The sequence below is a fragment of the Podarcis gaigeae genome (assembly GCF_964106915.1).
Source record: "Podarcis gaigeae genome assembly, chromosome: 1".
Classification (NCBI taxonomy): Eukaryota; Metazoa; Chordata; class Lepidosauria; order Squamata; family Lacertidae; genus Podarcis; species Podarcis gaigeae.
In genome coordinates this window covers 9076100-9091054 of record NC_139678.1, presented here as the reverse complement: position 1 = coordinate 9091054, position 14955 = coordinate 9076100, and the positions used below count along the sequence as shown (strand labels likewise).

At 48.0% G+C, this 14955-nt stretch overlaps 1 protein-coding gene across 1 annotated transcript in view; it reads left to right on the top strand.

Annotated features, from left to right (window-relative positions):
• Positions 1–8741: 8741 nt before the first annotated feature.
• The window catches only part of LOC310841796 (homeobox protein SIX4-like), a 26243-nt gene continuing 20029 nt past the window's right edge, over positions 8742–14955 (top strand). Inside the window, exon 1 of the mRNA XM_083733277.1 lies at positions 8742–9911. Coding sequence (XP_083589403.1) covers positions 8923–9911 — 989 coding nt within the window. The 5' untranslated portion in view covers positions 8742–8922. The remainder of the gene's footprint in view (positions 9912–14955) is intronic.

The following is a 14955-nucleotide window of genomic DNA, read 5'->3' as shown; positions in this document are numbered from 1 at the left end:
ATTCCCAAGTAAGTATATATTGCCAGGGAGATCCTAAGCGTGTTTAGCCAGAAACAAGTCCAACTGAATTCAGACAGTCTTGCAGTACAATCCCATTCCTGTCTACTCAGAGGTAAGCTTCATTATTTTCCACGGGGCTTTCTCCCAGGTCAGCATGTACAGTATAGGACTGCAGGCTTATCAGCAACCATCATTGTAATCCCAGGCCCGTCAACTCAGAATTAAGTGCCATTGTGTTCAATGGGGCTTACTCCCAGGTAAGTGTGTAGAGGACTTTTCAGTCTAAGTGTGCATGGAGCCCTAGGCTGGAAAGGGGGTTATTTAAAGTCCCAATGACCCATCAACATGCCAAATATTACTATTTGGATCTGAACCGAATTAACCCTGCTCTAGTCAAGGGACGATTCACACGGCAGATCTTGTCTAAATGCTTGAGTCGGTAACAGTGTCCCAAAGGCATTAAAATTGCAGATAACCAAAATGGGACTGGGTAATAGCTATCAACTTTTCCCTTTTCTTGCAAGGAATCCTATTCGGAATAAGGGAATTTCCCTTTTAAAAAAGGGAAATGTTGACAGCTATGGACTGGGTGCTCTGCAATAATGTCACAATCTGACACAGATCTAGGCTTGGTAAGCAGTTAGGGGTCATGTCAATCAAATGTAGTGTAGAGCCAGTGTGGTGTAGTGGTTAAGAGCGGTAGTCTCGTAATCTGGGGAACCGGGTTCGCGTCTCCACTCCTCCACATGCAGCTGCTGGGTGACCTTGGGCCAGTCACACTTCTTTGAAGTCTCTCAGCCCCACTCACCTCACAGAGTGTTTGTTGTGGGGGAGGAAGGGAAAGGAGAATGTTAGCCGCTTTGAGACTCCTTCGGGTAGTGATAAAGCGGGATATCAAATCCAAACTCTTATTCTTCTTCTTCAAATCCTAATCATGAATGCGCTGATTTCAGTGGGGACTTGCTCCCGAGTAAATCGGGTTAGGAAAGCAGCTTCCATTATTTCCACACTAGAAATTGTTTTTCATTCACAGGGTCAAAGTACTTTTCGTCTTCCAAAACAAAACCCAACCTGTGTTTATTAAGATTTTCTCAAGAACAGAGAATAGGTCTATAGGGCAAGGATTGGGAACCTGTAGTTTTCCAGCCAGCAGGAGCAGTGGTTAGGGACGATGAGTCTTTGCAGTAGTTGGAGGTCCGCTTGGCCGCTATATGAGAAGGGTTCACGCTAAATGACTGGCTTGGTAATGGGAGTTCAATATAGGGCACGGCCTAAGTACCTTATGGATCACGTCTGTCTTGGCAGCAATCTACAAGGCGCTTGAGGATCTGTCGGACTAGTCCAGACAGCAAATGGAAAAGAAAGACGTCTCATATAAAATACAATTGGTGGCTTCTGAGCAGAACAGTCACAGCCGCTTTTATACATGAAAACTGATTTCCAATCTGTACTGCCAATCCAAGTTAATAAATTTGCTAGGATCATACATCTGATGTCCTTTCCCATTCCAAACACCTCCGTGAAATGGGTGTCTGATTCTGATTCACAAAACGCGGGGAATGTACCCGTCTCTGCTGCGGTGAGCTGAACCCAGGAGCAACGATCCACTGTGTCAGTGGGTGAAAGGAAATGTTTTCAGAAAATGAATGAATTCTTCCCAGACAGAGAAAGGAACGGCTGATCAAACATGCTTTTTTAAAAAAAAGGAAGCTGTTTTGTTCTCACTCCTGTGTGCCATACTCAAGTGCCTCTTGTGCAACAACTGGGTATTACGCACTATACATTTCAAACACATTTAAAGCCTTGACACACACAGCAATGATCCTGAGAACTGTACTTTGTTAATGGTGCTGGAAACTACAGTTTCCATGATTCTTTACAGGGAGAGGTGTATTTGCAGTGTAGAGAGTGTACTGTATAGGCAGCCTCAGTCCCACTTAACTGAATCGTGTTTACTCGAAAGTAAACATACATAGAGTTGTAGCCTTGCAGTTTACTCCCATATATGCTTCCTTAGAGGACACAGGTGGTGCTGTGGGTTCAACCACAGAGCCTAGGACTTGCTGATCAGAAGGTCAGTGGTTCGAATCCCCGCGATGGGGTGAGCTCTCGTTGCTTGGTCCCTGCTCCTGCCCACCTAGCAGTTCAAAAGCTCGTCAAAGTGCAAGTAGATAAATAAAGTAGATAAATAGGTACCGCTCCGGCAGGAAGGTAAACAGCATTTCCATGCACTGCTCTGGTTCGCCAGAAGCGGCTTAGTCATGCTGGCCACATGACCCGGAAGCTGTACGCCGGCTCCCTCGGCCAATAAAGCGAGATGAGCGCCGCAACCCCAGAGTCGGCCACAACTGGACCTAATGGTCAGGGGTCCCTTTACCTTTACCTTTATGCTTCCTTAGACTTAAAGCTGCAGTTCTGTGATATTTGAGAGGACAACGGCTGCAATCCTATGGTTCAGCTGGGAATAAGTCCCTCTACAGTTAATGAAACTTATTTCTGAGTAGAAATGTGTTGCGTAGAATTGTGCTCTTAAGTCCTACTACAAACTATGAGTTTGGGGAGGCTTACTTGCAAATAAATGTGTTTAGAGTTGCAGCTATGATGGTGTAATCCAGGGGTATTCAAAAAAGTACCAGCCAGGTGTTATTGTTTTGGACTCCAATTCCCATCAACCACTGCAAGCATGGCCATTGGTTCTGGAATGATGGGAGTTGTAGTTTTAACAAATGGTGGTGGTTAGCACTTGCCTGTAGCTGACAGAATCCATTATGAGAATCTTCACAAGAGAGTGGCGGTGGCAGCCAGGAGTTCAGTGTTATGTACACTGTGACTTGAGGTTGCAAAGATAGCAGCTTTGTATTTAGACACAACGCGCTCTCTGTTTATACTGCACTCTTTTAAGCACTGGCTTTCGTAAATCCAAAATCAAATAAATAAATGTCATGCCACTACTGGTACAGGAGCATTGCAACAAAAAACGGGAGATTCTTCCAAAGTTAAGTTAAGCACATTTAGACCGCAATCCTATGCACAATTACCTGGGAGCAACACACAATGTAACAGGCTGTTTTTGACTATGTAACTTCTATTTCGAACACAATTCAACATATATCTCACAAAGTGGGAGAGCATCCCATTGAAAAGCAGGACTTGCTTCTATGTAGACACACATCAGAATGTGGTTTAAATTTCATTTTAAAGTGCCTATTTTGACTAGACTGCATCGTTCTTTGCCTTCTTGAGCTGCTCTTTATGATGACACTTTTGGTTTTAATCCATTGCTGTGCTTTCCAACATTGGTGGTGGGCAGAAAGTAATTTGGGATGGGGGGGGAAACTTTGCAATAGATTGACAAGCGTTTCAGACTCCTAAGAATTTAACAGCTTTTTCCTTTCTCCCTAAATTAGGCATTAGGAGAAAACCAGGAGTGGATTTTTGGCGCGTAAGGATTCTGAACTCAGTTCAGGTTAATAGAATCTTAGAGCTGGAAGGACTCTGAAAATGAATTCAAGGTTAAGCAATTTCTCAAATGCTCCTTGTAACTGAACACTGCTGGACACTTGTGTCTTCAGAGAAGAAGAAGAGGAGGAGGAGGAGGAGGAGGAGGAGGAGGAGGTGTTTGGATTTGATATCCCGCTTTATCACTACCCGAAGGAGTCTCAAAGCGGCTAACATTCTCCTTTCCTTTCCTCCCCCACAACAAACACTCTGTGAGGTGAGTGGGGCTGAGAGACTTCAAAGAAGTGTGACTGGCCCAAGGTCACCCAGCAGCTGCATGTGGAGGAGTGGAGACGCGAACCTGGTTCCCCAGATTACGAGTATACCGCTCTTAACCACTACACCACACTGAACAGGGTAGGGACCTTTAGAAGCAGGCAATCTCTTGGGTCCTCCAGTGGGAAACTTGCTTAAGAACCCTTGGAGCTGTTAAAGGAGGAGGATAATTTATTTATATGCCACCTATCTGGGTTTCCCCAGCCACTCTGGTCATCTTCCGACAAATGAAAACATCAAACACAGGGTTGTTTCAGAAATCTTCTGAAAGTCAGATAGTTGTTTATGTCCTTGACATCTGACAGAAGGATGTTCCACAAGGCCGGCGCCGCCACCAAGAAGGCCCTCTGCCTGGTTCCCTGTGACCTCACTTCTCGCAGTGAGGGAACCGCCAGAAGGCCCTTGGAGCTGGACCTCAGTGTCTGGGCTAAACAATGGGGGTGGAGACGCTCCTTCATACAGGATCACCACACCCTTCATAATACTGGCACTCGAAGGCTACATCTACAGACCCAGTGTTATCACGCAGCATATGAGTATGTAGTCTACTTGTGAGTAAGCAATCTCTGAATGAGCAGCTGTATATAAGGCATGCATATAAAGGCATGGTTCTCAAAGAGTGTGGCAAAAGGATGACTGTGGCAGGAATATTCAAGGACAACTAAAGAAACATTTAGACATGCAGTATAGTATAGTAACAACAACAAAAATATTTGCAGAAGATGTTTCGTTGTTTTCTTTTGTTTTGCAGTAGAAGTACACCACTGGATTCTTTTTGGATATACAACTAGAAACAGTATCTGCGCCTCTCTTCAAGAGCATTGGTTAATCTTCTACAGTTCCCTACGATGCATTGCTGTGAACAAGGATTTTCAACTCTGAGAAATTCAAAAAATCAGAAAAGAAAAAGGCTATTATGTGTTGATGAGGAGATGAGAGTTTTTCTGTCTCAGATTAGACCTAATATAAATAAGATTACCCAGCAAAAGCAAACACACCTCTCATTGAGTTTGTATACATACTTAAGATATATATATATAGAACAGGCTCGTTTATAATTATATTTTGGTAATGATTCATGTTCTGCTGCACGCCTATGCACATTTAGTGGACTCAGTGTGACATGTGTCTAGATTGCAACCTTATCAGAAGTAAGCCCTTTTGAAACTCAGTGGAGTTCCCTGCCAAGAAAATACCTTGGGGGGTTACGATCAGGGTTTATTCTAACATGCAGCTAGACGCATCTTGTGCAGAGTCACGGAAATTGTGCAGTGTGAAATAAGCTTGTGCTGCAGTCAGGCACCTGGGATTTAATAAGGAGCTAGGTAGAGTCTAAAAAGAAGAGGAGAAAATGGATGAGAAAAGACAAAAAGAAATAGAAAAAGTAAAAAAAAGAAAGAAAAAAAGGAGTCTTTGTCCTTGCCAGCAAGGAACTCTTTCCAAAGGCAAAGTGTTGTGGTTTAGTGTTCAGCAGTCTGTGGTCCAAAAACTGTCTCCAGCAGCTGCTGTTCTCCGTTGAAGGACTCTTTTCAACTCAGCCTTTCAGTAGAACATAGACCTGGTAGCCCAGTTAGTGATTTCTCCTTCAACAGACAGTTTGGCAAATCACAGGATAGTGCACATACACCCACCCACCTACTCCCAGCCAACTATCATCTCAGCTCTTTGCATCCCTTTCCCATCCCTTCTCTGTCTTCACTTCTCAAGTATAACAGCAGCTGCAGCCTGGCAAAGGTCTCTGCTGTGTCTTAGGCCACGTTCCCACCATACCTTTATAGCACTATGATACCACTTTAAACAGCCATGGCTCCCCCCCCCCCAAAGAATTATGGGAGTTGTAGTTGCTTAAGTGTGCTGAGAGTTCCCCGCACAGAACTCCTGGTGAAGATGAATTGATTGTGAAACCACTCTAGGAACTGAAGCTCTGCTGGGGGAATAGGGGTCTCCAAACAACTCTCAACAGAATCATAGAAATGTAGAGTTGGAAGGGACCGCAAGGGTCATCTAATCCAACCCTCTGCAATGCAGGAATTGCAACTAAAGCATCCATGACGGATAGCCATCCAATCTCCACTTGAAAACCTCTAAAGAAAGAGAGTCCACCACCTTTGGAAGGCCTCTGTTTCATTGTTGAACTGCTCTTGCTGTCGGAAAGTTGTTTAGTGTCAGAATTTCCTTTCTTGAAACTTGAATCCATTGGTTCGAGTCCTACCCTCTGGGGCAGGAAAAAACAAGCTTGTTTCCATCCTCCATGTGGCAGCCCTATAGATATTTGAAGATGACATATCTCCTCTCAGTCTCCTCTAGGCTAAACATCCCCAATTCCTTCAACCGTTCCTCATAAGGCTTGGAGAGCCAGTGTGGTGCAGTGGTTAAGAGCGGTAGTCTCATAATCTGGGGAACCGGGTTCGCGTCTCCACTCCTCCACATGCAGCTGCTGGGTGACCTTGGGCCAGTCACGCTTCTCTGAAGTCTCTCAGCCCCACTCACCTCACAGAGTGTTTGTTGTGGGGGAGGAAGGGAAAGGAGAATGTTAGCCGCTTTGAGACTCCTTCGGGCAGTGATAAAGCAGGATATCAAATCCAAACTCTTCTTCTTCTTCTTGGTTTCCAGGCCCTTGTTCATCTTGGTCACCCACTGCATACCTTCCAGCTTGTCAACTCCTATCCTGGAGAACGAATCCTCAAAGAAGACTTCTCCGAAATGGCAGGGCATGTGGACAGTTCAGAGGATAGCATCACAAGGCTGAGACGATTCCTCCTTTCTTCCACTAGGCCCAGCAGACTGAACCAGGTAGACCAAAAGGTGCAAGGTCACCAGACAAAAACTGAAGGACAGGCAGACAGATCCACTGATATTAATAAGTTTGTTTTCCGGACCTTATTCCAGACAGTGTTGTAAATAATACATGGGTTAGAAGCAGCAGCAACCCTGCAGCTTTTGAGCAGCCATTTTGCAACTATCCTTCATTAACTCTTAGTATACCGCAGCAGTAAAAGTAAACAGAACCTTCAATGTATTTTACAGAGAGAATAGTCATTTTGTAACAGACTGCAAATCCTAGTCACAAAAAAATAATATTTTGGGTAGGGGCTCAGCTCTATAGTTCTGTTTTGAGCAGGAATGGAGTCTTGGTGCCAAACTGCAGGTTAAGAAAGGGAAATAATCTCTTTGCCCAAGAAACTGCGGCAGGCGAATCACACATTCTTTTCAATGAAATTTTGCTTTTTCTTGCTCCCTCACTGTCTTTCTCATTTTCCCAAATTTCCAGCCTTTTTCCTGTGCTGTTTTTTTTCTTTCCTGCCTCTTTCTGTGTTAACTCTTGTTTTCTCTTCCCTCTTTCATTTTCTTTCTTTCATTTTGGGGATGGACAGTATACTGGCTGCTAGTGCGGGGGGGGGGGGATCAGAGCTTAGAATAAACCCGACTTGCACTCCCATATTTTATCCACCATCCACATATGAATGTAAAAAGATGGTGACTTACAGCGCCACCCTATGCTTCTCTACTCAGAAGCAAGCCCCATTCAGTTCTATGGGACTTATAGATAAGTTGATACAGGATTTCACAGGATTCAATCCCACGGACTGCTTAATTGGGGTTGAGGAGCTCAATGGGGCTTACTTCTGAGCAATCCTCTACGCACTTTGGAGTAAGAACCACTGAATTTAATGGATCAGACTCCTAAATATATATGCATATAATTAACCAAGTAATGTGGAGAGGCGGGGTTTGAACTCTCTAACCCCTACACTAGCTGTCCACAGAAAGTTATCTTCCACTCTCAACCATTTATTTGGAAACCTGAAAGTTTAACTTAACTGGGAAGCTTAGCTGGGACTGACTGAGCTCAATGAGACTTTATTTCTGAGCAACCCTCTGCGCACCACGCAGTAAGAACCACTGACTTTAATGGATCTAACTCAGGGGTCTGCAACCCGCGGCTCCGGAGCCGCATGTGGCTCTTTTACACCTTTGCTGCGGCTCCGGGGCGGATACTAGCGAGGGGAGGAGGCGCATTGTGCCCCCCGACACTCCCCACTGTGGCGGGCGCTGTACTGGCTGTGACGTCGCATGGGGGCAGTGCGTGCGTTAGTCACGCACCGTCCCGACGTCACCTTCCCGCCCGCCCGCTACATTGAAAGGGGGCATGTACGCTGGTCACTGTTTTGAAGGGGAGTGAAGAACACACACACAAAAAAGGTAACTTGTTAATTTAACGTTTATTTCTATGAGGAGGAATAATTCTGAGGGGTCAAACAAAGAAATAATAAAAAAGTGACAAAAAAAGTTATTTTTATAATGACGAGTTTTGCAGCTCCCAGTTTTTTTTTCCTTTGGAAACGGGTCCAAGTGGCTCTTTTTGTCTTAAAGGTTGCAGACCCCTGATCTAACTCCTAAATATACGTGCAAAGTCCTGTGTTATTGACCAAGTAATGTGGAGAGGCAGGTTCTGAAGTCTCCTTTAGCTAAGCGCTACAACTCCATTGAAAGATATCCGCTCTCTCAACAATTTACGTACAGTATCTCGAAACTTGAAAGTTTTGCTTTTAAGGATGCCTAGAAAGAGGGACACCTACGCTTCCCTTTCGGGTTTTTCCCTGCATCTCCCGCATCCCAGCCGCTCCAGGGAAGCATTGCAGGGGAAGAGAGAGGGGGTGGTACAGACGCCCCGATCTTCCAGGTAGAGGTGTTTCGCTTTTCGAAAAAGGAGGGAGCAAAGCCTCGCCAAGCGGGCACCGACGGGAGGGGCGGGGCGGGGTTGATTGACGGTTCCCATAGAAACCCCGGGATGCCCCCGCCCCCTCCGCACTGGGCGGCCAATCCGCGCCCGCGCCCGGGTCCAGGAGGCTGCTTGTGCCATTAAAGAATATGTAGGCAGGCGAGAGGCAGAGAAGGCTTTGGAGGAGTCACGTTGTGGTGGTAGTGGAGGGGGGGCGGGGGGAGAGGAAGAGAAGGAAGAGCGGGGGGAGGAGGAGGAGGTCGGACGGGGTGGGGGGGAAAGGAGCCGCGATCCGCTTACACAAAGTTTTGCTCGAACAAGCTGTCTTAATGGTTCCTGCGCGGCGGCGAGGAAACCTGATCGGCTGAACGCCAGCCGGGTGGCGGGGCAAGGAGGAGGAGCAGGAACGGTGTGTGTGTTTGTGTATGTGCACTGGGGAGGGGGGGAGAGAGAGAGGAAAGGGGGGGAAACCCACAAACCCACACCACCCAACTCCAAAACAAGGGAGGGGGAGGTGGAAAATGTCCTCTGCCTCCCCCACCGCCCCGATCCCCGGCGTGGTGGCGGCGATCAAGCAGGAAAACGTGCTGGCGGACATGCTCTCCGGCGGCGTCGGGGCGCAGGAGAAGGCAGCCCGGGAAGGCTGCGCGCCGCCTTTCGCCAGGAAGCAGGAGGAGGAGGACGACGGGGAGGACGAAGACGACGACGAGGACGAGGAGGCAGCGGCGGAGGCGGCCGACCAGGTCCTGCTCCACGCCGAGCTGCTGGTGCGCAACCAGCCCGTGCGCCACGCTGCCCTCTCCACGGCGCCCGCCTGCTCCTCGCCGTCTCCCGCCTCGCCTTGCTCGCCGCCGTCGCAGGCTCCGCTGGCTTTCTCCCCGGAGCACGTCGCGTGCGTGTGCGAGGCTCTCCAGCAAGGCGGCCACCTGGACCGGCTGGCGCGGTTCCTGTGGTCGCTGCCGCGGAGCGACCTGCTACGTGGCAACGAGAGCCTGCTGAAGGCGCGCGCGCTGGTGGCTTTCCACCAGGGTCTTTACGCGGAGCTGTACGGCATCCTGGAGAGCCACAGCTTCGACGCCGCCAACCACGCGCTGCTGCAGGAGCTGTGGTACAAGGCGCGCTACAGCGAGGCGGAGAGGGCCCGCGGGCGGCCCCTGGGCGCCGTCGACAAGTACCGCCTGCGCAGGAAGTTCCCCTTGCCGCGGACCATCTGGGATGGCGAGGAGACCGTGTACTGCTTCAAGGAGAGGTCGCGCAACGCGCTCAAGGAGCTCTACAAGCAGAACCGCTACCCGTCGCCCGCCGAGAAGCGCAACCTGGCCAAGGTCACCGGGCTCTCGCTCACGCAGGTCAGCAACTGGTTCAAGAACCGACGGCAGAGGGATCGCAACCCCTCCGAGCCGCAGTCCAAGAGGTGAGCGCGCCCGCGGGAAAGGGAAAAACTTTCGCAAACTTTTTGGAAAGACAGTTACAGATAGGTAGCCGTGTTTGTCTGCCATAGTCAAAACAAAAAAAATTCCTTCCAGTAGCACCTTAAAGACCAACTAAGTCAGTTCTTGGTATGAGCTTTCGTGTGCATGCACACTTCTTCAGATACGAAGAGAGAGAGATTACCAGAGACACTTATTGGAGAGAGAGAGAGAGAGAGAGGAGGAGACAGGGAGTGGGGAATCGGCCGGGGACAAAGCAGCTCCGGAATCCGGGAGCTCCTTGAGGCGGGGAGAGAGGGAGAGGCTGGCGAGGGGGACGGAACTCTGCACATGGGCAGGGGGCGCAGGAGTGCGATCTGGCGTAGCAAGTCCCCGGGTTAAGAGACGGCACAGCCTGAGGCTCTTGCTGGACGCGGGGGGCTCCTCGCTCTGCTTGATTTCCACTCTGTTTAGACCTTGTTCCCTGCCCTTTATCGCCTGTTGTCTTCCCCTCCCCAAAACTTTCTGCTGCTTTGCTTGGTTCCTCCCCCCCTTCTGCCCTCTGCCTTGTTACATATGCTATTTTCCCTGCCCCACAAAAGGCCTTTAGTGCCCCCACCATACCCCAATGCCCCATCTTGCTTTCTGGTTTAGCATCCATAATTTGCCACTGTCTCATTCCTGGCTTATTTTTCCCTTTTGCCCCCCACCCCCATCCTTCTTGCCTGACCCTCTCCTTTCACCTTGTCTTTCTTTGTTTCTCCAAAAACCACATGCCATCTCTTTTAACACCTTGCCTGCTCCTTTGCTTTTCCTGCCCTCCCCCCTTTCCCCTCCTGTCTGGCTTGCTCCCTCCCTTCCCCTGCCCTGTCTGTCCTAGCCTGGCTCTCATTCCTTGACAAACATGGCGTTTACCTTACAGCTTTCTTCTCTCTCTCTCTTTCCTCCCACCACTGCCCCAAATCTCTCACTTTAAAAAATACACACACACACCCTCTTCTTCCTTGCAGAGTGTAGAGCACAATAAGTGTCTCTGGTAATCTCCTTGTCCCTTAAAAGTACTTTCTTCCCACTTCCTTCATCCTGCACTCAAGGCTACATAATTCCCCCACTCACTAAAAAAGAAAGTGGTTATTTTGCTTCCAGATTCCCTGGGTGGAAAATCTCTCCTCCACCATGGCTTGCACTCCATAACCTTCAAGGTATCTCTGCCTGGGAGCACTTTTTGTAGCTTCATTCGTCCTGGGGTGGGGGTACCCCTTTATTCCTCTCCCAGTGCGAAAATATAAAAGTTCCTCTCCCCCCAATGCTCCCCACTTTATCCACCAGCAAAACAGCCCCCCCAACAGCAAAACTTCTGTGTGTTCTTTCCAATGCCATATCCTTTATTTCTGTTTTCTCCTTTCCTTGTGCACGATTCTTGAAATTATGTTCTGTATACATTGCCACAAACCGCCAACCTAACATTTAAAATCTGCTGTTGCCGCGGGCTGTGTGTGTGTGTGTGAAAAATGTTTCCAGATCTGCAAACTCCATACTACCATGGGAAGAAAAGTTTTCTTTCTCCATCTTAACCCTCTGCATAAATAGCACCAGCCTCCTTTCCTAGGATCCCTCAACACATCCAACAAACACTCAATCGTCTCCCGATCACCTCCTCTTCTTGTTGTCCAAGGAAACTTTCTCTCCCCTCTCCCATTTTTATTTGACAGCGTTAATCATTTGCCCAGGTTTTATGTCACCAGGGGGTGGGAAACAGAGAGAGGGAAACTTGAAGCTCCTTCCATGGCAGGAGGGTTGCTAGTCCCTCTCCCCACCCCCTCCTTGCACACTCACTCGGGTCTCTTGTTGTGAAACTTGATTCTGCCTTCGGTTCAGATCAGTTTTCCTTTCCCCCACAAGACAGGAACCTGCCCAGGTCTCTAATCCCAAGCAGCCCCTTGCCCTCAAAGGCGGCTCCCAGGACAGATCACCACCTAGCCGATCTCCCTGTATTCCTTCCCTCTTTCCCACTGAAAATATACTGGTGCATGACTTATTCCTAAAATACCACAGGGGTTTAAATGTCTGAACCTGCAAAGCCTGCTCTTTCTTTTTCTTTCACTAGATCTGGGCCAATGGTTGGGTCAATTGGCCAGGGCTAGGAGACTTAAAATCGGGGTTGGGGGGCGTTTTTGGCTAGTGAGAGGCCACCCCAGAGGTATTCTGCTGGGCCAGCCAGGTGAGCTGACCTGCTTGTCTGCCCAAGGCACATTCCTCTCCTCCTGTTCCTCCTCTCCTCTTTTCTTGCCCTTTTGCTTGCTTTTGAGAGGGGCTGGTTGACAGAAGGCAGGAAAAGTGGCTGGGTGGTTGTTGTTTTTGTGAAAGGAAAAACACCACCCTCAACGGCCCATTTTCAAGCAAGGACACACTGGTTGTGCTGAGGCAGGTAGCTCCTTTCAATCCTTGAAGGACATAACATCAAAGCTACGAATGGCAGGCGAGAAAGGAGGGTGTAAAACCGGGAGGACCAGCTGCAAAAGTCCGGACGGTGGAAGTTTGACCAGGCTGCAATTCTTGCAAGGCCAGTTGTTCATTTGTTTGTTTTTTTCTGATGGGTGTAAGGGGCAATTTGCTTCATTATTTTTTTTTGCTGGTAGGTACTGAGCAAAGACCCTCTGGCAAGCTTTTCAGGCTGCAGTTGCCCTCTTCCTCTGGTGGTTTAAACCAGTTCTTAAAATCTTGGGTCTTTTTATCCCTTCTTTTTTTCTAAGCACCTGGAAGCAAACATAACCCAGTAGGAGGTGTTTTATACCTCCATGGGCTATATCACATGTTTTTATGTGGCTTACACACAAAAAAACTCCAGAAAATATTTGATGCATGTTGCTTGCAGACATGTGTTTGCTATCGGCAAGTGTTGTAGCAGGAACATGACTGGCTGTAACTTCCTGGAGCCTGTTATCAATGTATGCAGTTTAGGGGTGCGGGGGAGGAATCCTTCACTCCCCAATTTCTCCCAGCCCCTTCCTCCAATCAGATTCCTGTTCTTCAGAAACCTCCATATATCTCCAGTCAGCTCACTGGCTTAGCAACGCTAATTTGTTATAACACTGAACTGTTTGTGTTCCATGTATCCTGAAGGCAAACTGGATCCTAACCACTATCACCCCAGCTGCACCCCCCCCCCCCAGTCCTGCTCCCCCACCTCCTCTGCATGGATAAACTCCATCATCAAAACTAATTTGAAGACTATTTTTAATAGAAAAGGGAGTGTAAAACTTAAAACTAATTCAATCCCTTCTGGATCAATGAGATGCAGGAACGGATATTACGTGTGCACAAACCCACAGGACATGCTTCACCTCATAGCAAATATTTATTCCTGCCCCTATAACTGCAACCCTGTGGGGAGAGGAGGCAGGCAGCAGAGTGATAGAATCATAGAGTTGCAAGGGAGCATGTGTGAAATATTCTTGCTTTCTTTGCTGATCTAAAATAAAGTGTTCATTTGAATTCATGGGATGTGTTTAGGGGCATCTTATCTTCCTCAGAAAGCAGATGTGTCAGGTCAAAGGCAGAAGTTGTTGTTTTTTTGCTTTAAGGACTATTTTTTAAACCTGTGTAGAAAACCAGCTCCTGCAAATATTCTTTAATCATTCTGCTTTGTGCAGTTTAATCAGGAGCCCATCCCAGAGCAGACCCTTCACGCCTCTTCCATATCAACACTCCCAAAATCTCTATACAGTGGTACCTTGGGTTAAGAATGTCCGTTCTTAACCTGAAACTGTTCTTAACCTGAAGCACCACTTTAGCTAATGGGGCCTCCCGCTGCGCCTCCAGAGCCTGATTTCTGTTCTCATCCTGAAGCAAAGATCTTAACCTGAGGTAATATTTCTGGGTTAGCGGAGTCTGTAACCTGAAGCGTCTGTAACCCGAGGTACCACTGTATCGGGGTTGGCAAGCTTTACCTTGCCTGGGCTAGTTTACTGCTGCAGAGCTCCCTCCGTGGGCTGGATTGCGGGTGCTCATGAAGCGATTTCCATCGCCGCTTGGTGAGTCCCCGTGCCATGCTATGTCGGTTTAGCGCAGCGCGCGGGGATTCACCAAGTGGGCAGCTCAGGGGCCAGTAAAATGACCCCTGGGGCTGCTTGTGGACCATGGGCCTTAGGTTGCCGACCCCTGCTCTATATCTTTCGGTTTTTCCCAAGGAGGCATACTTAATTTTGTCCTTCCCCCATTTCTTATCCTCACAACAACCTTTCGAGGTAGGTTAGGCTGAAAGAGAATGACTAGCCAAGATTTGCCCAGTGAGGGTCATGGCTGAGCAGGGATTTGAACCTTCACGTTCCGGGTCCAGACACTCTATAACTGCAACACTACACCTGCTCTCTTGCAGAAATCTGATGTTGTGTCCCTTTCCCTGCGTTAAGACTTGACTGCTTTTCAGCTTTTAGCAATATTGGTTATTGCGATGAATCTGCTTGGAGAGCAATTGTCATCTCTTTCCCTGGCTATTTTCTATTTTGGCTGCAGAAAAGGGGCCACTAAACATTGCATACAAATTTATTCTCTTGTAGCTGCATTAATCAGTGCTTGCATTTAATTCTTTTTTTGCCATCCCTTGAATCCTTTCCAGTAATGATTTGTTTTGCAGATGAGTAAGATACCTGGGCTGTAACATCCTCTTAGTTTAGACCACAAGCATTGTAGAAATGAGAGCGTTCGAAAAATAAACAACTCGGCTCCTTTGCTTATTTGCAGGGATGTGTGATCATGCCCCTTCCAAACCCCTCTGAAGCTTCACAGCTGCAATAACCTTGGGGGGCTTACTCCTTTCATTTCCCCAGTGGGCTGTTCCTTTCCTCCCATTGGGAAGTGCCAAGGAATTGAGGACATCTGACACATTTTGGCCAAGCTGTCACGGTGGTGATAAATCCATCAGTTCAAAGAGCTTTTAACAGGCTGTTGTGTCTGAGACCAGCCAGTGACATTTTGGGACAACTCTGACATTCTGGATCTTTACCTGGTTGGCCATGTCTTGCAGTCCGTCTTCCAGATGTCATATTA